Source organism: Cibotium barometz, chromosome 11 (genome assembly GCF_041138505.1).
Source record: "Cibotium barometz isolate CiBa-2024 chromosome 11, ASM4113850v1, whole genome shotgun sequence".
NCBI lineage: Eukaryota > Viridiplantae > Streptophyta > Polypodiopsida > Cyatheales > Cibotiaceae > Cibotium > Cibotium barometz.
Window position 1 is genome coordinate 23,140,220 of NC_141056.1, and position 22,374 is coordinate 23,162,593.

General features: G+C 45.0%; 1 protein-coding gene across 4 annotated transcripts in view; it reads left to right on the top strand.

Moving 5' to 3' along the window:
* LOC147633920 (vacuolar protein sorting-associated protein 51 homolog) overlaps positions 1-19,505 on the top strand; it is a 121,917-nt gene extending 102,412 nt beyond the window's left edge. For 3 of the 4 annotated variants that reach the window (XM_086804986.1, XM_086804988.1, XM_086804990.1), the window contains 5 exons: positions 17,706-17,777; positions 17,862-17,912; positions 18,003-18,236; positions 18,318-18,494; positions 18,571-19,505. In XM_086804986.1, the coding sequence (XP_086661112.1) occupies positions 17,706-17,777; positions 17,862-17,912; positions 18,003-18,236; positions 18,318-18,494; positions 18,571-18,687 (651 nt within the window). In that variant the 3' untranslated portion in view covers positions 18,688-19,505. The remainder of the gene's footprint in view (positions 1-17,705; positions 17,778-17,861; positions 17,913-18,002; positions 18,237-18,317; positions 18,495-18,570) is intronic. The other variant, XM_086804987.1, reaches the window with a different exon arrangement.
* The last annotated feature ends 2,869 nt before the right edge of the window (positions 19,506-22,374 follow it).

Here is a 22,374-nt window from a genome sequence, read left to right on the forward strand (position 1 = left end):
ACCTCCTGTGAATGTAAACACATAACCGGTAGTAGACTTCCGATTATTTGGATGACCGGCATAATCCGAATCCGTATAACCATGCACTAATGCATCCTGTTTGCCAAAGCAAATGCACATATCCTGTGTGCCCTTCAGGTATCTCATGACACCTTTCACTGCTTCCCAATGCTTCTTGCCAGGGTTGGCCATGTATCTAGAAACCACTTCCACTGCAAATGCAATGTCCGGCCTAGTAGCAACCATGGCATACATGAGACTGCCACAAGCTGAAGCATACGGAATCTTGGCCATATCAGCCCTGTCTCTATCTGACTGTGGGCTGTCCATAGCACTGAGTTTCACATATGGAGGCAAAGGAGTACTAGTCTTCTTCCCCCCGTCCATATTGAACCTCTGCAAAACTTTGCCAATGTATTCCTTCTGAGACAAATACAACACATGCTGATTTCTGTCCCGAAGTATCCGCATACCCAAAATGTGATTTGCATCACCCAAATCCTTCATATCAAAGGTCTGATGCAGCCTCTTCTTCAAGGCATCCATCTCTTTACGAGATTTCCCGGCAATCAACATATCATCAACATACAAGATGAGGATCAATAGACTGCCATCCAAAGCTTTCTTGGTGTATAAGCAGTGATCTATGTCACTTCTCCTGAAATTTTGGGATTTCATGAATGTATCAAATTTATGATACCATTCCCTTGGTGCCTGTTTGAGCCCATAAAGACTCTTTTTCAGCTTGCATACAAGCTTCTCCTTTCCATTCACTGCATAACCCTCTGGCTGTTGCATATATATCTCCTCATGGAGATCACCGTGAAGAGAAGCAGTCTTCACATCCATTTGAATCAAATCCAGATCATCATGAGCAACCAAAGCCAACACAGCTCTAAGTGTGGTCATTTTGACCACTGGAGAGAAGATCTCATCAAAGTCCACACCATATTCCTGCTTGAAGCCCTTAGCCACTAACCTGGCTTTGTATCTTGGCTTTGCATCTGGTGCAACTTTGAGCCTGTAAACCCATTTGCATGGCAAAACCTTCTTGCCTGCAGGCAAATGCACCAACTTCCATGTTCCATTTTTGTGCAGAGAATCCATCTCTGACTTCATGGCACGCTCCCAAAGAGCCTTTTCTGCCCTCTGTAAAGCCTCCTTATAACATGAGGGCTCCCCACAGTCAGTGAGCATCAAGTAGTCAACCCCTGGAACAAACCTGTCAGGGGCTTTGGAGGGTCTTGTGGACCTCCATACCCAATGACCATCATTTGCAGGTTGCTGTCCAGCCTGCATATCACCTATTGGTGGCTCCTGTTCCATGCCATAAGGCTGAAAAATCATGCCCGGTATCTCCTCTAACTGTGGGATATCCATAGGGATATCTTCTGCCATCTCTGGCTGTCCATTTGGACCATTTTCAGCACCATTTAAGGGCTGGTTTTGCTGCTGTAATGGCTGATTTACAGCCCTTGGTTGTTGTCCATGATGTCCATCATCATCAAAGATGACTCTGCTAGGCTCCTGTTGCCTTGCAGGCTCCTTATACATGCATGTTTCATCAAAAATGACATCATTACTGCGTATAATCTTTCTATTCACGGGATCCCAAAGTCTATACCCCATTTCACCTTTGTCACCATATCCTAGGAATATGCATTTGTGAGACTTAGGATCAAGTTTGGTGCGCATTTCCCTGCGTATGTGCACGTACGCAACGCAACCAAACACTCTCAAGTGCTTGTATGACGGAGGCTTCCCTGTCCATACTTCCTCTGGCACTTTCCCACCAAGCCTCGTGTTAGGTGACCTGTTTATAAGATGAACGGCTGTCATAACAGCTTCAGTCCAAAAACCATGAGGTAACGCAGCATGTGACAACATAGAACGGACCTTCTCCTGAATGGTCCTGTTCATCCTCTGTGCTGTTCCGTTTTGTGGAGGATCATAAGGAGTAGAAAGCTCCCTCTTGATGCCTTTAGCATCACAAAAGTCCTGAAACTGTTTGGACATATACTCTCCACCATTGTCGGAACGCAAAGCCTTCAGTGTTTTGCCAGTTTGGTTCTCAACAAGAGCAACAAACTTCTCAAACACTGAGAATGTATCACTCTTTAAACGAAGAGGATAAACCCACACCTTGCGTGTGGCATCATCTATAAAAGACACAAAGTATTTTGCCCCTCCCAAAGAAAGCTGAGGCATCTCACATACACCTGTATGCACAAGCTCTAACTGAGCATCTTTCTATCCAAGAGCTTTCTTGTGGGGGCACTGGAGTTGCATGCCATATATACAATGCTCACAAAACTGAAAACGTGAAAACTTTAGAGAAGGCAAGTAACCCAAACGAGACAATTGCTCCATTCCTTTGACACCCATGTGTCCCAACCGGCTATGCCACATAGAGATTTCCGGCAGCTCGGTTGCATTTACATTAGCATGGTGACAAACACCTGCATGCATGAAGTAAAGAGTGTCTACCTTAGAGCCTCTGGCAACAACCAGTGAGCCCTTCCTAATTGTCACAAATCCCTATATTCTAGGGACATGCGGATGCGTGTCAGGCCTAGAAACATGCGGATGCATGCATGTATTATACCTGGGCATGTGTATGGATCATATGAGTGGATGCATATGAGTCCAAGGACATGGCAGGACATTTGTGGACTTTCGGGCGGTGCCCGTGTGGATTCCGGCCATGCACACATGGTGTGTTATGATGGCAGGCGGAATATTTTCAAGTACAAGAATGATGATAGGTGGTTCTCCAAGTTTACATGTGCACAATGCATAAATGATGCATGCCATAACTTTATTTTACTTTGTGTGACATTGTCTTGCTGCCTGGACAATGCTTGTTATTTTGGCTTGTGAAGTCCGAGGGACCGGGGACGCCCGGGCACCTTGTGGACACGTGTGTGCACTCCTGTTTGGGCCTAAAACTGTGGGCTTATGGGTTTTGCAGGTGGTAAGTGCGTCCACACTCAATTTACAGCTTATTTCATTTATTACTAAAGTTTATTGGTTTGCAGGTACACACTCATTAATAAGTGGCCGGACAACTTATAATGCGTTCGCATTTGGTTGGACCAAAATTAATGAAGTCCGGACAGCTTATGGCCATTTCCCATTTGGTTGGACCTAAACTTATACAAACAGGACAAATGGAACACTATGGGCTGGACACCTTATGGGGACACTTGTTAGCCATTATGTGTACCCACCAAGCCCCTTAGGTGGCACTGGAGAAAAGGCGCCTCCTTCAAGAGGCCTTTTGGGCTGTTTTATTCATAACTCAACACATTGGAGAGCTGGTTGGAGCTTTGGGAGTTGCTACAGGGCTGGTTGCTTGCTTCCCGGACTCACACAAGCTTGGATAACGATCCCCACACTCTTCTAAAGGGCTGGTTGGTAAATTTCAGACTTGTAATTTCTGGTTATTGCGAGTTTTGGGCTGGTTACAGGTGTCCAAAGTCAACTTGGACAGTACAGGACAGCTCTAGGGACCTCCCTAGGGCTGTAGGACCCTTTACAGGTGGAATTCTCGCGATAGAAAGTTGCTGTTTTGGACTGGTTATTGCACAAAACAGGCCGGACAGCAATGGAATATGTGAGCATGGATGTGTCTCAAGGTTTCCTGGTATAACAGGTGCTTAGGGCAAGCATTGGGGACACTTGCTCGCGGAGAACACAGGTTTCTGGATCAGTTTCTCGCGTGGAAACAGGGCCTAAAGATCCATTTACATCTTGTGCAGGGCGGAGTACCTGTGAGGATTGTGATACTCTTGTGCAGGGCGGATGTACCTGTGAAGAGGCTTATGCAGGGCGGATGTACCTGTGTGTAGGGCGGATGTACCTACAGATTCTCTTGTTTGAGATGTATTCATACATGATGTATTTGGAAGAATCAGGTGCAGGCTGGTGATGAATCCCCAGGCACCCATAATCTTGTACTTTGCAGACTCTTTTGGTAATATAACCTAAAGGGGGGGGTCAGCCTATCATCGGCCCCTTTATGTGGTGTACTGTCATTTTCAGCTTTGTGGTTGTAATGCTCAATTGTTAAGTGCTCAGAATGTTGTTCACATTTATACGATTCCAATACACGCGTCCGCCTCCCGTTACATTGGTATCAGAGCTCAGTTTTTTCCCCTCATTGGAAAACGGTCTGAGGCTTGGAATCATAAGTGGTGACCTGATTTGAGTGTCATGGACAGCCACATTTCTGACAGTGTGGAGAACACACAGGACCGTGAATTTCATGGTACAAGGGATGCAAGAGATGCTGCAGGCAATGATGTCTATGGAGATGCAGGTACTCATGACACTATGCATTCTGATTTGGAATCTTTGAGGCGTCAAGTGCGACGCTATAGGGCTGAAACCGAAGAGCTTAGGTCATTGAAAAATGACCCGGATGTACAAAGGGTGTTGGCTGCGAAGGCAAAGGCTTCGGTCCATGAAGTCACTTTTGAAGCAATTGCAAAGGAAATGGATGTTGAGAAACCCCGAGAGCTTGCACTTGCATACCTAATGGTTAAGGGTGATGTATACACTAAAGCAGATGGTAGTTTGGCTTTCAAGAAGCCACCCCTCATGGCTGCCCGTGGTGATGCACAGGATGCACAACAAGCAGAAAGAGCACAGCAAGTGCCAAATGCTGAAAGGACAAGAGTCCCTGGTGCTAGGCTTGATGCAGGTCAAGAGAAGAGTAAGGATGAGGGATCCTCTACTCATTCCCGCTTTGCTCCAAGTAGACATATCCGTTCTCGTGTTGAGCTTTCCACTCATTTGGAGAGTGTGGCTCAAGAGAGAACGAAGAGGGATCGTGAATCTTCATCGCGGCATCATCATCATGCAGATGAACAGGATGTACATAGGGATGCATATAGAAGGAAGAGGCCTCGAGAGTTCAAGTCCGGTGACAAGGATGTAAAGTTTGAAAACTTTCAGGGACGGATGGACTCTACCAAAGCACTTGCTTTCATTAGACAGTTTGAGATAGCTTTTTGCAATGAAGACTTTTCGGAAAAGTCTATGCTCAGGCATGTGGGAATGCATCTCAAGGATACGGCAAGTGATTGGTGGCTTGCAAAAATACTTGATGGAAGTGCTGCCCCAACTTGGTCTTCTTTCAAAATTCAGTTTTATGATCAATTCTTACCACCAAACTTTGCAAAGGATGTACGCAAGGAGTGGGATTGGCTGTCCCAAGATGAGGGAGAGTCCGTTGCTTCATACATAGCAAAGTTTTGGAAAGTCCTTCTCAAGGTTACTCCCTTCATGAAGATTGGAGAGGACGAGAAGAAGAGAAAGTTCGAATCGGGGCTCCATCACATCATCCAACAAAGCTTGGGAGTGTACCCAAATAAGACCATACAAGAGCTTATACACTCAGCCATGATTGCGAGAACTTGCACATAAAAGCACCCACAAATAAGCCATTTGCAGGTCAAAACAAGAGCAAATTCAGGGCTGGTTATGACCAGAAAAAGGGTGGACAGCCACCTAAGAATGCTCCCAAAGATGGCCGAGATGCAAAGGATGACTCCGAAAAGAAGCCGGGGGGTAAACGCCACAATTTTCGCTCTCAAAACAGCAATTGGAAGAGTACAGGAAGGCTGGAAAATGCTTTAAGTGTGGCAGTAAAGATCATATATATCCTAAATGCCCACAGAATCCTAAGAATGCTGAGCCTAATGTGGAAAAGCCTCTTGTGAATGTTGTACCCGATGTGCAGGGTAATACATGGCATGAGCCCAAGAGTAGAGTCATATGCAAGGCTTGGGGCAAATTGAAGGATCAGCCCGCTTTGTTTCTTTTTGATGATGCTTCCACAGATAACTTTATATCCGTACAGATGGCTGCCGCCATAGGTCTCAATGTGGAAGACATGGGAATGCAAATGAATGCAGATGCCGCCTTTGAGGGCAAACAGGTTGATGTAACTCTGGTCATTGGTAAACTCCGTGTACAAATACAGGACTATCTCGACTATGAGAGCTTTCTAGTGGCTCCTCTTACAGGTTGTGATGTTTTATTGGGGATGCCCTGGCATCACCGTTTAGAGCCTGTTAAGGCTTACAAAGAGAAGAAAATCAGCTTTGTACATAGAGGCCGTGAGCACTCTATAGATGCTGGTACTACTGGAAGTACCATACCTCTTGTAAGCCATGTACAAATTAATAAGGCAATAAAGAAATCAGCTTGTTCTTACTTGGTTTTTGTACGTGATACCATTGAACATTCTAGTGTTGATGTTAGTACATTAGATCAAGACAAGCTTAACTTTTTGAATGAGTTCAAAGATTGTTTTGCAAATGCTTTGCCAGCAAGGTTGCCACCAGAGAGGCCGGAAGATCATTGTATAGATCTAATTCCCGGTAGCTCTCCACCTAATAGGCCACCATACAGGGTGAGTGCTAGTCAACAAGAAGAGATTATGGCACAGGTGAATGAACTTTTGGAAAAGGGTTTGATTCGGCCTAGTTCCTCGCCATATTGCTCGCCGGTACTTCTTGTTCAAAAGAAGGATGGTACTTACAGGATGTGTGTTGATTACCGTGCCCTCAATAAGATAACCATCAAGAATCGGTTTCCGATTCCCCGCATTGATGACATCTTGGACAAGCTTGAAGGTTCGGCATGTTTCAGCTGAATAGACCTCAAGAGTGGGTATCATCAAGTGAGAGTGGCACCTCAAGATATACACAAGACTGCATTCAGGACAGCTTTTGGTCTTTATGAGTTTTTGGTGGTGCCTTTTGGTCTTACAAATGCACCCGCTACCTTCAACAGGATGATGGACAGGGTGTTCAGAAAGCATAGAAAGTTCACAGGTATATTCTTTGATGACATTATTGTATTCTCAAAGAATGAAGCCCAACATCGTGAGCACTTGGCTATTGTGTTTAAAGAGCTTAAGGAAAATCAGCTCTACATAAATGCAAAAAAGAGTGAATTCTTTCTCCCAGAAATTCACTATCTTGGTCACATTGTATCAAAGGATGGTGTGCGCATGGATCCTGCAAAGATACAAGCCATGCAAGAATGGCCAGAGCTGAAATCAGTCCATGAAGTGAGGAGCTTCCTTGGTTTATGTGCTTACTACAGGAGGTTCGTCAAGCATTTTGCTTTCATTGCCACTCCGTTACATGACTTAACCAAGAAGAAAGCAATCTTTAAATGGACACAAGAAGAGAGAGATGCCTTTCAAAAGTTGAAGAGTGCAATCATCTCGGGACCGGTACTCATTATTCCGGATTTGCACAAACCTTTTGTTGTGGAATGTGATGCAAGTGGGGACTGCATAGGGGCTGTTTTGAACCAAGAAGGACATGCCATTGCCTATGAGAGCAGACGCTTGCAACATGCAGAGCTTCACTTACAGGTTTATGAGAAGGAGTTGTTGGCTGTAATTCATGCCCTTACTATTTGGAAACACTATCTTTTAGGGGCTGATTTTATGGTCAAAACTGATCATCAAAGTTTGAGATACTTTTTGACTCAAAGTAAGCTCTCAGAGAAGCATATGAGAAGGGTAAATTTCCTCTCAATGTTTCATTTTCAGATTTTACATACTCCAGGGAAAAAGAATGTGGTGGCGGATGCCTTATCTAGACGACCACAGGTTCATGCTATTACAGTTGCATACCATGAGGACTTATCGGATATGCGTGATACTTATCATTTGGATGAGGATTTTGCACATGTATGGGCTGATTTGCAGGAGGGTATTGTTGTCCCATCTTATGTCATAAGAGATGGATATCTCATGATGCAAAATCGTATGTGTGTGGTAAAGAACCTTCGCCATAAGGTTATGGATGAGTGTCATGCTCCTCCATATGCAGGTCATAGAGGCATTTTGGCCACAGCACAAGCTTTGGAGAAGTATTTCTTTTGGCCACATATTCGCAAGGATATTGAAGCATATGTACGTGAATGTATGGTGTGTCAAAAGGTCAAGTTTGACAGATATAAAACACCTGGATTGCTTCAGCCTTTGCCTATACCAAATGAACCATGGGAAAGCATTGCTATGGATTCCATTATGGATTTGCCAAGGACGCCACAGGGAAATGATGCTATTTGGACCATCATTGACAGGTTTAGCAAGCAGGCACATTTCATTCCCGTGCGCAAGACAATAAAGCCAGATCATATGGCTAGGATGTTTTTGGCACAGATATTCAAACACCATGGCATGCCTAAATCTATTGTGGGGGATAGAGATCCTAGAACCACAAGCTTATTTTGGCGCGCATTGTTTGACAATATGGGTACAAAGCTGAACTTCTCATCAGCTTACCATCCACAGACAGATGGGCAAAGTGAAATAGCAAATTCAGCCGTCCTCGACTTGCTGAAATCTTATGTATCCGACCGCAAATCGGATTGGGAGAAGTATTTACCACTTGTGGAGTTTGCCTACAACAATACGTTACATACTTCTACGGGCAAGGCGCCCTTTGAGATTATCTATGGCAAGGTGGTACTACCACCCATCCTTCGTACAAAGGATGAAATTTTTGCAGCAGATGAGTATGTCAGAGACTTGGATACTGCATTTGCACAGGTACGGACAGCCATAGAGAGGTCTCAAACCAAGAATAAAAAGGCAGCTGATAAGCATAGAAGGGATGTACAATTCAAACAAGGTGATTGGGTCTTGCTGAAATTTGAAAAGGCACGCCTTCGGAAGAGGCCAGGAAAAGAGGGAAAGTACCCTAAACTTTCCAACAGGTACTATGGACCTTTTCAGATCTTCAAGAAGATCAACGATGTTGCATTTCGGCTTGTACTCCCAGATCATTGGAACATGCATAATGCTTTTCATGTGAGCCTATTGAGGCCTTATGTGGGACCGACACCGTTTGAGCCGGTTTTGGAAGACCCACCCGAGGTGGATGAGCTGGAAGAGATTCTTCAACCTGAACAGATTGTTTTTCACAAGGAACGAAAGCTTGCGGGAGGCAAACTTGTTCGTAGGTACCTTGTGAAGTTCAAGAATTATTCAGCTTTGGATGCGAAATGGATGGATGAGGCCTACTTCGAGGATTACCCAGATCTTTTGAAGGCCTATCTGGAGGCTTTTCAGTTGCGGTCAACTGATTAGAAGCCGGGGGGATGTCACAAATCCCTATATTCTAGGGACATGCGGATGCATGTCAGGCCTAGAAACATGCGGATGCATGTATGTATTATACCTGGGCATGTGTATGGATCATATGAGTGGATGCATATGAGTCCAAGGACATGGCAGGACATTTGTGGACTTTCGGGCGGTGCCCGTGTGGATTCCGGCCATGCACACATGGTGTGTTATGATGGCAGGCGGAATATTTTCAAGTACAAGAATGATGATAGGTGGTTCTCCAAGTTTACATGTGCACAATGCATAAATGATGCATGCCATAACTTTATTTTACTTTGTGTGACATTGTCTTGCTGCCTGGACAATGCTTGTTATTTTGGCTTGTGAAGTCCGAGGGACCGGGGACGCCCGGGCACCTTGTGGACACGTGTGTGCACTCCTGTTTGGGCCTAAAACTGTGGGCTTATGGGTTTTGCAGGTGGTAAGTGCGTCCACACTCAATTTACAGCTTATTTCATTTATTACTAAAGTTTATTGGTTTGCAGGTACACACTCATTAATAAGTGGCCGGACAACTTATAATGCGTTCGCATTTGGTTGGACCAAAATTAATGAAGTCCGGACAACTTATGGCCATTTCCCATTTGGTTGGACCTAAACTTATACAAACAGGACAAATGGAACACTATGGACTGGACACCTTATGGGGACACTTGTCAGCCATTATGTGTACCCACCAAGCCCCTTAGGTGGCACTGGAGAAAGGCGCCTCCTTCAAGAGGCCTTTTGGGCTGTTTTATTCATAACTCAACACATTGGAGAGCTGGTTGGAGCTTTGGGAGTTGCTACAGGGCTGGTTGCTTGCTTCCTGGACTCACACAAGCTTGGATAACGATCCCCACACTCTTCTAAAGGGCTGGTTGGTAAATTTCAGACCTGTAATTTCTGGTTATTGCGAGTTTTGGGCTGGTTACAGGTGTCCAAAGTCAACTTGGACAGTACAGGACAGCTCTAGGGACCTCCCTAGGGCTGTAGGACCCTTTACAGGTGGAATTCTCGCGATAGAAAGTTGCTGTTTTGGACTGGTTATTGCACAAAACAGGCCGGACAGCAATGGAATATGTGAGCATGGATGTGTCTCAAGGTTTCCTGGTATAACAGGTGCTTAGGGCAAGCATTGGGGACACTTGCTCGCGGAGAACACAGGTTTCTGGATCAGTTTCTCGTGTGGAAACAGGGCCTAAAGATCCATTTACATCTTGTGCAGGGCGGAGTACCTGTGAGGATTGTGATACTCTTGTGCAGGGCGGATGTACCTGTGAAGAGGCTTATGCAGGGCGGATGTACCTGTGTGTAGGGCGGATGTACCTACAGATTCTCTTGTTTGAGATGTATTCATACATGATGTATTTGGAAGAATCAGGTGCAGGCTGGTGGTGAATCCCCAGGCACCCATAATCTTGTACTTTGCAGACTCTTTTGGTAATATAACCTAAAGGGGGGGGGTCAGCCTATCATCGGCCCCTTTATGTGGTGTACTGTCCTGTGACATGAAAGGAGGTACCTAAATCAATGATCCATGAGTGCATACCATGACCATCTCCTGTAAGAAGTGAACGGGCATCAAGTGAAGACGTGAATAGGACCTCATCCTCACTGTTACCTGCATGTGACACATTGATTTCTTCAATCTTGACTCCAGTTTTGCCCTTTGGCTTTACATCTTTGGCTTCATCTTTGTCTTTGTCTTTGTCTTTTCCCTTTTCCTTTTGATCATTTTTCCATTTGTAGCATTGCTTTTTAATGTGTCCCTTCTTGCCACAATAATGGCATTCCAAGTCCTTTTTTGGAGCGGGACTTGCTCCTTCCCCGTTCTTGGCTTTTACCCCTTTGCTGGGATCTCCCATGTGCATTCATTGCATTGGACTTTCCAACAGAGTTGTTTTTCCTGTTCATCTCTTCTTGAAGAAGAGCACCCTCAACATCTGCATATGACAGCATAGCATTCGAATTGCTAGTGGCTGTCCTGAATGTGTCCCAACTCTCTGGCAAAGTGCATAAGAGAAAGGTGGCTTTGAACTCATCGTCCATTGCCAACTTTTGATTTATAACTTGGCTGACAATACCATTAAACTCATTTAGATGGGCTGTCATAGATGCCCCTTCCTTCATTTGAAGACCTATGAGTTTCTTCAACCAATACACTTTGCTTGAGGCACTTTGCTGGGCATACAAGTCCCGCAATCTCTGCCACATTCCCCAAGCTGACTTCTCTTCACGAATGCTGAAAAGTAAAGAGTCTGACACAGACAACATGATAGTAGATCTTGCCAGCTCATCCATATCTTTCCACTCTTCAGCAGTAAGAGAAGCGGGCATTACACCCCTTTCTTTGATAGGCTTGTGCTGCTTCTTCTGGAGCAACACATTATAGCACTGGGTTTGCCAAATATTATAGTTATGTGAGCCTTCAAGCTTCTTGATGTGAAGCAATGAAGAGCTCTCACCTGTGGTTGCCATAGCAATATGCAACCTGTCAATGCCTGACTCCCTGCAAAATGTGCAAACACTGCACCAAAAGCACACAAAGTGCTCACAGTTGTTCTCCCAAGCTTTATCTCCCACTGCGGAAGCACAAATGCAACTCTACTCCCACTTTATGTGATGAAATCACCAAAATCTGGTTGCTGCAGATTTAGGACAGCACCTTAAATGTGCTCTGTTGCCCTTCCAAAGTACTGTACAGCAGTACTAAGTGCTCACCAATGATGTACCAAACCTGTACCGGCAAGTACAGCAGCTGAAATTGAGCCTTTTGGTCACTCAAATCAATGTGCAGCCATGCCAAAACTTGTACAAAGCTGTACCAAATCTGTACCAGCAGGTACAGTAGCAATAAATGCTCTCTCGACTTTTACAGTCCCGAACACTGCATACAACAGTCCCGAACAGAAATTGGGCAAAAGCCCGTTGACTGCAAGTTGATTTCTGAGGATTCAAGGCATAAAAGTCTTGCCTGCTGCTTTGCCAAGCTCAACAAGCATAAAATCTTGAAAAGCCCCTTGATTTAAGATCAATTGCTGATCATACATGGTACATTAGCGCACATGAAGGCATCCAGAGTGTTCACAGTGCTTCCCCCTGGCCACATATACATCCAGTACATAAAAGCCCCTTGATTTACAGGCACATTGAGTGCTTGACAGGCATCAACACATTGCCCAAAGCATCAAATGCGAGTGCCTGCATGCAAATCAACCCAATCGGTACAAAAGCCCCTTGATTTGCACTGCAATTTGCTGCAATTTTGCCCGAATGTGCGATTTCTCACATCATACAGCATGTATGAATGCTTAATTGCACAATTACATCAAAAGCCCCAAATTTTGACATCCAATTTCCTGCAAATTGATCCTGATTGTGACCAATGTCACCCAATTTTGCCAATTTTGCTCAAAAATTGAGCAATTCGGCACCTGTACCTGCTCAATTGATTGAATTGATAAGAAATTCCCAAAATTGAAGGCAAATACCTCTTAATTTTTTGATTTTCTACAATTTGCAGGCTGAATTTTGTTGTTGCAGGAGGGGGGGGGGGCACGTCTGATGCTGATGCTGTTGTTGCTGCAAAAGGGTGGTGCACGTGTGTTGATGCTGATGCGCCTGCTCGTTGCTGTGCGTGTACGGATGGCTGGCTGCTGCTGCTATGAAGCGCTGGCTGCGCCTGGTTGGCTGGGCAGCCCTCTGCGCTGCCTGGTTGGGCAGCGTGGCTGCTGCTGGGCAGCCCACGTCTTCTGACTGCCTACGCCCAGCTGCAGTTGATGGTCGACGGCAATAACTTTTGCGCTTGGCGACCGATTCAACGCAGGGAGCGTTGGATACGTGGAACGGCGGGACTGCTTTGCTGAAGGTGACCAAGATGCAGGCGCAAGCGACGGGAGGTAGGCGCACGGAAAACATTCGACTTTTCCAGCTGCGCGCGAAAACTCCTCAAGGCGGTCCTCAAGCTCCTCAACGCTGTCCCGGCTCGCTCACAGACTCTCCGTAGCCTGTCGGCTCTTCACGACTGCCCCAGCCCTAGACCACTCTTGAGTTCTGCTACTCCCGCTGCTGACCAACGTCCACGGCGGTTTGCTTTTCCTTTCGTTGGTCCCTTGCCTCTTGGCCAACCACTGGTGAGTCTTACGCAGCGCATAAGCGCCATGGTGCAGTGCTGCTGGTTACCATCAAAGGCTCGCTTGTGGCATCTACGCAAGTTGGTCGTGAGCCTGACGATCCCAGCAAATAGGAGTGAAAGCTACAGGCAATGCGGGCTGCTGGAGAAGCAGTAGCTTCAGCGACTATGAAAAGGCTCTGATACCAGTTGAATGGGAGCTGAATTAGGGTTTCATGTGGGAGACATACACAGAGAGAAGAAGAGAGAGAGAGAGAGAGAGAGAGAGAGAGAGTTGTGGGGATAAGTCAACTCACCAAGTGAGAGTGTGTGACTCCCCTATCACACATGTATATTGCACTAGTACACATAGTGCACTTAGTACATTAAAAGTACTAAGTGTACTATGTACTATAACTTATGGGCTTGTACACACTATAAGGGTGGGCATAATGCCTTTACCCCAACAGATCGTGTCCTCCATAGGGCTCCACTCTGCTTTGGCTCTGCGGTACGCCTACACTGTGCTCCATCTATCGTAATAAAGGAAGCGGAGGAAGGGCCTCAAGGGGACAATGACTGCCACGTGGAGGAACACACAATATCATCTCCAAGCTTGGGACGTCAATGCCTCCATCTTGACATCGGAGGCAGGAGCTTCCTAACTCCATGTGGGCCAGGGCCCAAAAGTGGGTGACGATGTCGACTAGACGGCTATCCCCCAGGTGCTGAGCTAGGACGATGGCCTGGGAGTAAATGACAAAGGAGGCAGACTCGCAACCCCACTCCATGCTGGTGGCGATGCTGAGAGGGAAAGAGAGGACCACCGCTCCATTGCTTCGTGTATGGTGGAAGACCACACAAAGGCGGAGTGATGCCATGATCTCCGAGAACTCGCAGGCCTCAACAGGAAGGCATGTGAGGAGGCCATAGTCAACATGCGCCCCCATGATTTGGGGGGGCTATCGGCTCCGGAACCTTGGAGGACAAGCCAAGCTTTGTAGGAATCTCCTGGCCCCTGGGCAGCACGGGGTCCACCATGTTGTCCATCTCCTCGTCGGGAACTAAATGCTCATAATAGTTGCCAGTGGGCACCGTTACCTTAGGGGGGGCACCTGCATGGTGATCAGGCCCGCGATGCTCTTGGGGAGGCAGGCGGCGGACCGCCTGCCCATCGGGTAGGGCCCTCCTCCTGTTGTGAGCCTGGGTTGCAGGGGTCGGCTGGATAAGAACCTGTCCTGGCCTCTGGTCCTGATTCCCTTGCTCTTACCTGTCGTGCCTATTGAGGCCTCGGGTGGAGGTTGGGTGGTCACCCTGGTCGGGGAGACAATGCAGACTCTGATGGATGGGATGCCCGCTGTCGTGGCCACCACAGATGCGGCTGTTTGCAGGACCTCCAAAACCTGCCCTATCGATTGTCCAATCGATCGAATCAATGGGTAATACTCCTTCCGGAGGCTGGGGAAGCTGACCGTCAAGGGGAAGCGAGATACACTTGCAAAGCAAAGGGTCGGATGCAGGGTCGAAACCATGGTACGATCGGAATGCCTGAGTGCTGTGAATCGCGGCGGGGCTCTGCTGCATCACATGATCAGCCGCTGCGGGCGAATCAAACTCACATGAGATTAGTAGCCAAGCCCAAGAAAATGGATACCGGTGATTTTTCCGGGCTTGTCGATGAGGGCTGCTTGGAGCGAATTCTGGATTTCTCCACGCACAGGGTGGCTCCCTATGATCTTGCAGACCAATAAAGAAGCCACTGTGAGGGAAGATACTGTTGAAGCTAAGAGCTAGAGGTTCGCCTACGAAAATAGGCAAGGGACAGCGGCCTCGGCCGGGGATGACGGAGCGGCTGCCATGGAGTCCTCCTGGAAGGTGAAGACTAGAAGTGCCTACTCTTGCTGATGAAGAACAACCCGAGAGCAAAATCTTGCGAGGATGACAAAAGGAGAGGAGCAGCAGGAGGTGACGGCGAAACGATGGGAAAAAGGGCTAGGAGAGGCGTTGGCGGCTGAGGGAGGGTGGAAAGGTGGCGAAACTGGAGCGCCTGAATGAGCAAGAGGTGGGAGGGGAAGGAGGTGGTGGGATGCGTGCGGTGCAGCTAGAAGGGGTGGAGGTCAGTGCAAAGGAGATGGTGGAAGTGAAGATGGAGGGAGGAGGTGGGGATAGGTGTATAGGAGGAGGAAGGCGGGGGGCTGAGCACAGTAGGGAGGCGACAGCGAGAAGCAAAGGCTATGGAGGAGGAAGGGCGAAAGAGGGGAGGGGGGGGGTGGCGATGGCGATGGCGATGGCAAGGGAGAAGGGTGAAGTGCGGCACAGTCAGGGGCGAAGGAGCACGAGGCAGGTCGGGGGGGTGGGGAGAGAGATCCGGATCTCTATCTTCTTTTTGTTTCCGGGAACTGATCTTCTTTTTATTATACAACTTCTTTGATCTTCCAGTGATGAATCATCCTCTCATGCACCCAGTCATGTGTTCAGTTAATAAACTAGCCATCAAGCTTAGTCATGTCTCCTAATTTTTGCAGTCAAGAAGTTACTCTGGAAAAATCAAGTTCATCATGAGCCAATACGTGCAGGCTGAACTTCATGTTTCCTTGTCATGTATTCAGTCAGCCATTCGTGTGCGGGCTGAACCACATGTTTTTTTGCGCATATGTTTTCTTGTCATGACATGATGAGTCAAGCGTGTGCAGATTGATTCTCATGCATCCTTGTCTTGTGTGAGAAAGACATCATCCAACCAAGATGTCACATGAGGTGGTACTTAGTCATCAACTAAGGCCAGCTTCTTTGATATTGAAACTTTGGTATTTCATTCTTGGGACACTTGTGCTGCTATGTCATGGTTTGTGTATTCTTGTCTAGCTTCAGCTCAAGTGAGTGACTTACCTTGAGGTAAAGAAATACCCAGCATGTCTAAAATGCCCTTGAGGGAATGATTTGTGAAGGCTCTAGGAGAGCTCAGTTTCCTTTAATGTCTTCTAATATTCGTGTCATTCATGTCTTGTCTTGTCATGTAATTATATCATTAAGTTGTTAGCGTTGGGACAATTGAGCAACCAATGATCTTTCTTTGCAGACAATCACACCATGAGGTTAGCTATCACCTCATGTGCGCTCTCGGTCACCATAAGCGTGGCATAATTATGTCAGAGTGTGTGAGAATATTATGGGAGAGTTTCGGAGATCATGGTTATCTACTTCTAGTCATGCTATGAACTTATGATGTAATCTTGTCATTGGATAGAGCGCGTCAAGTACTTCATTATGATACTGAACATGCTATGCGTCGAGCAAGCATGTGAGGTCATAATGTGGAGTCAACATGCCATGCTGACAAGCCATGCCAATGTTCCACATCAACAGTTATATGCCGTCATGTTGCAAGCAGTCATTCCAACAAATGCCTCTAGGATAGGGACACAAGTCAAATAACCCTCTGACGAGTCAAAAGGATGAGCATCTCTAGTTCAGGGTCAAAAAGTACATTGACCTAACACTTAGTAGTGCAAATGTCTCTTTTTTGTCTCATTTGTCTTATGCACTACTTAAATTGGCACACCACTAACATTTTTTGGTGGAATTACAGGTGCTTTTGCTATCTTGCCGACTGTAACCGTGCATTTTCCTTTCCACCTTTGGCCCATGTTTTACTTCAAAACAGGAAGCATTGTGTGGGCTGTTGAAAGGAGATAGTTTCATATGTGACTGATGTTTGTGCAATCTAGAAAAATATGACCTTCTGAGTTGCCCATTGTTCACATGTGACATGCCAAAGGAGATTCCCATTATGTTACATGGCTTTCACTTTTGGGCAAATTTTGTTCACTCTTAGGAGAAGTTGACATCACTTAAACAAGTGACTTGGAGGTTGGAGTGTCCATTCCAAATGATGTAGTCATAATCACTCATATGCCAGGTTTGCGTTGTCCTAGCACAAGTGGGTGCTTTCTCATCACTCTAATTTTTGGCATCGATTGGGACAGGGGTTTGTACTTCCATATTTGGAAACATGCACACAAATGCACATGCACAGGCATATTCTCAAGCTCGTGCTCGATCAGTCTGACGGTATTTCTCTTTGTTTTGTCTTGTCCCTGTTGAGTCTCTCATGCACATCCATGCACATGCACTTACTCTGCTGCACATATGTATACAACGCACCACACACTAAGCACACACTCCACATCCACACACCCACACATGTAGACATGCAAGTACATGCATGCATACATGTGTGCACACACTCATTACAAGATGCAAAGGTGGACATTCATTTTAAAAGTAGGTTGTGTCTAGGCATACGGATGTTTGAGATGTTAGATCGTTTCCTGTTTTAATGCCAACCTCGTACTGATAAGTGGCTGTTGTTTTGTATGCCTGTGCAAATGTGAAGTTCACGGGGTTTTAGATAGTTCATCATATGATAATGTACCTTTTTCTTTGCAGTACATATCCATGCGGTCCAAGAAGCTTTCCATGTTGATCAAGAAAAGTGTGACAACCCCTAATTGGCTCAAGGTGAAGTAACAATGCTTGAATCTTTTGGTTTCTTCATGTCTGGTATGGAGAATGTTTCTTAAGCTGGATGCTTTCTTCTCACAGTACAAGGAGCCACGGGAGGTACGCATGTTTGTAGACTTGCTTCTACAGGAGGTAAGTTGGATAATATGGAAGTATTCAAGCTTGCATTTTGTGGAGTTTTAAACCCACTCAAGTTCTGAGTTCCAAGTAATGTGTTTCTAGGTTGACACCATGAGCACAGAGGTGAAGCAAGTGCTCGAACCTGGGACTGTGCGAACACATCGGCGATCTGATAGCACAGGAAGTGCCAGTTCTTCAAGAAGCAATCCATTACGCGAAGACAGGAACAGTAGGACAAGCATCTCTCAAAGGGCCAGGAGTCGTTTGCTGGAAAGAGATGTTGCCAAGCTATTTAAGCAGAAAGTTGAGATTTTCACGAAGTTAGAGTATACACAGGTTTGATGTCGCTGCTAAGCAACCCCCTTGGTGGTCGAAAGGAAAAGAGGAGACTTCTAAAAGCTTTTGATGGCTGTGCAGATATCGGTCATCTCTGCTGTGATCAAGATGTGCCTAAAGAGCTTCCAAGAGTATGTCCGGCTTGAGACTTTTAGCAGAAGTGGGTTTCAGCAGATACAGGTGGATACTCAGTATTTGCGGGATCCTTTGCGTGAGGTGGTGGATGATGAAGCCATTGTCCACTTCCTGCTGGATGAGGTGAGAAGACAGTAAATACTTGCTCTGCATCATAGTCCAGAAACTTTTATTGCTGAAACTTCCTCTTGTTTTGCAGGTGTGTTCTGCTGCAGCAGAGCGCTGTCTTGATGCTATCCCTCTTGAACCAGCTATACTAGATAAGCTTATACAAGCAAAGAAAGCCAAAAGAGCAGAGAGTACTGGGAAATCCTAGTTTTGGTTCTGTCCTCTTTTCAGAACACTGGAGCCCTCAGAAAGATCACCTTGTACCCAATGTGGAGCATTCTACTGCTGCTAGATCATTGTGGAAGATTTTATTCCCATTGTATGGTTGCAGTGGCAGCTGCTAAAAACATTCTCCACGTTCACCAGATGGATGTTTGCTTGCCTTGTCCATGGCCTGCATTATTTGATATATATGAAAAACATGAACATGCCTACAGTTTTACCTTCCTCAAGCTTCTAGAGACATGGTGTAATGATATTTACCTAGTGCTTATCAGTTCAAACATACAAGCGTGCAGATAAAAGATCATGATGTTTTTGAGGTGGACCCAATTCGAAATTTGAAGGCCAAGTTACATTTAATGAGATCAGCTCAGTGAGTGGAAGGTGCTGTAAGACGAACTTGCTTCTATGCTTGCTTACGTTGTATGGATAAATTTCAAGAAGCGTGCACCGATTGCAGAAGGTTTTCCTATCCTATATAATAGAGTGATGCAACTTAAGCAGCTGATCCTTTTCCCCAATACCTGAAAAGGATAATGGACCATGGCCTTCATTCAGATTCCCACACTTTTGCTAACCGCAGCTTGCTTAAACTTCTCTTCAAATAACTGAGCCATAGGGATTAGCCGCTCAAGAAAGCAGTGGCATGTTGACCCTCTGCCTGATATTGTGAACCACGGGTCTTGGTGCTTATGGTTGTATGGTGGATGTCTTTCAGATATCTTCATTGGGATCCTGGTAAGTGGGAGTGGATTGATGCAATCAATTTTATGAAGAGTAAGCCTTTTTTCAGCTACACTGTCCGTAATACTAGGCTCCCCCCTACTTGGGCAGATTCAGAGGACGAGTACTCTTATGCTGCACTAGGAAAGCTATAACATCACCCCACTGATTCAAAAGAGATTTTGGCAGACTTTGGCACTCACTTGTTTTGGTTATTCTTACATGGTGTCATATTGAGGAGAGAGATTATTTATGTTACTAGGGGCTCTATTGCTTGGCTCACTCAGTCTGGTCCACAAATATTTTTTGAGGGCAGGGTTTAGGACACTGCCATAATGATGTATGCAGCGGTGTGACCCAACGCTGCATGCTACAAGAAATTCCTTATACCCATTATAGACCACCTCTACAGAGGATTGATGCTACTTCGCGAATATCACAACTTGGTAGATTTGGAAAGCCAGATGCACAGAGGCTATTGAGGGCACTCAGATATACGACATTCTGTGCATTTGTACTATGTGGGGAGATATTATGCACACTTTTATGGCCACATGGGCTCATATAAAGGGACCTTCTAGATCTGTGCATGTGAAGTGCACTGTTTTCATAAGGGAGTGGTGTCAAGGGATCTTTTTCTCAACAATCTCCATGAGACTCTCTTGGCACCTTTGTGCCCCACATTGGTTGAGATCAACCTACATTTTGGGATGAGGTTTTGTTTTACTTCGGCTTCATTTTGTAAGGTTTATTCATACTGCCCTCCCCCCCCCCCCCAAAAAAAAAGAAAGAAAAGAAAAGAAAAGAAATCTTTTCAAATGCACTTAAAGCCTGGTTTTCTATAAATAAGATGATCAGGTCCATATCATTGAATTCTTAGGTTGATGATAAAGAAGCCATCATAATAGTGAAGGTAAAGACATCCGTTTCAAGTAAATGGCCATTGATTTAGTATCTAAGTAAATGGCCAAAGTGAATTTCTAGCAATAACAAAATGTACTAAAAAAAACATTGATGATAAGAAAGTTGCATGTTAAAAAATTCAATTGATATGTAAAAATGGAATTTTAATATATGAAACTCAAGTTTCCATTGAATTTTCTTCCAAACCTACTTAAAGCTCTCTTGGACCTTCTTGTACACAAATAATAAATTGATGTTTAAAAATACATTTGCAATTTGTGAAACTCAAGTTTTCAAATTCTCTTCAAAAACTACTTTAAGCTCTCCGTGGTCTTCTTGCACACAATTGTTGGTATTTTAATCCAATTTGGTTAAACATAATTGTTTTCAATCAAACTTTTCCTAACGTAAATTGTTTGTTGTATGCACATCTCCATTTGCCACAATATCACCATGCTTCATAAATTGCCCACAATCCAATGTAAATAACATTAAGTTTGCTTTGATATTTGCACCCACCTAGAAAAGAAACGCAATATAGAAAAACAACGATTAAAATAAAGAGATAGACACACAACTAATTGGACTATCGAGTTTCTACAACCAATGTATTCTTTTAATACAAGCTCGACAAATCCTTGAATAGAGCCTATGTTGTAATACCCTGTAAGAAAATGCAACTTTAACACTAACACAAATAACAAGATCTTCACAAATCCTTATCCACAATGGTTAATATTACTCTAATCGTGTGGGTACACCTTTTTTTGCCATATCTTTTTGTATTTGCGCTAATAGAATTTGGGATACCACTAAGCTTACAACTTGTATAATATTGGTTGATCCATAATTATTGAGCTTGTGACATGTGCAATGCCATTAGCTATACATAGCTTGAGAAATCATCTCATTCTAGTTTTGGGCTCTTGGACAACATTACTTTGGGAAGCCATGCATTGTAAATATGAGGCATGTATATAACCTAGTTTTGGCTAATGATGAGAATACACATAATCCCATTTTCATAATTGAGTCCAGTCTTGTGCTTTTGTGGTGAGAGTTGCATGCTTACTCACTTTTTCTTTGTTGCTTGCTAGTGGATTATGGGGGTGAGTGTATTGAGTGTTGTTGCTTGCCAGTGGATTATGGGGGTGAGTGTATTGAGTGTTGTTGCTTGCAAGTAGATTGTGTGGGGGAGTGTATTGTGTATTGTTGCTCGCTCTCCTCTTCTTCCCATCCATCTCTATCTCCATTTCCATTCTTGTACTCACGATTGGCATAGAGGTTAGGATATAGCTTTCCATAGCTCTCTTTGACACCAATAGTGGAGGCTAGGTTAAGGACCCTTGCTTCTCCACAAGAGAGGGTGACACCAATGGAGGCAAGGTTGATGACCCTTGCTTCTCCATAAGAAAGGGTTGTTCTCTTGTGAACGGGTGAGGGGTAGAAACTGGCCATGACCCTTGCATTTCCTCACTTCTTCTCCCTCATGCAAGGCACAAGTGTGGCTAACATCTTTGGTGCCACTGTTGGCAAGGTGACCTACAGTTAACCACTTCATAGGTTAACATGGTTTCACCCACATGACCTACCATAAAGACACTTTGCTATCTTACTTGCTCGAACGGGTACTTACCTTTTTTAAGACGACACTGGAATATAAAAAGTGGCCTTATCCTATGTTTAATGTCAAATAGAGAAAGTCTACGAACTCCATGTACATAGTTGCTTAAGACTAGTAATAGAGATTGGATCATTTTTAAGTTTGGCCGGCCTAGTGGGAAAACTAGTCATTTGTGTTGACATGTATGTTATATGGGGAGTGGTATGTGAATACTAAGACCTATTGGAGCACTTTTTACTCTTTTTAGGAGAGGTTTTTTCCCTCGAGCTCTTGTACATGTGAACAGGCCCTTATTTCACTTATGGGGTTCACATATTATTGTACTTTTTTACATAATCTACAACATCGCTTTGTGTGCCTCTCCTTGTATGCATTCTCTAAAGTTTCCATAGGCATCCTGAGAGAGTGACATTTTGAATTGAT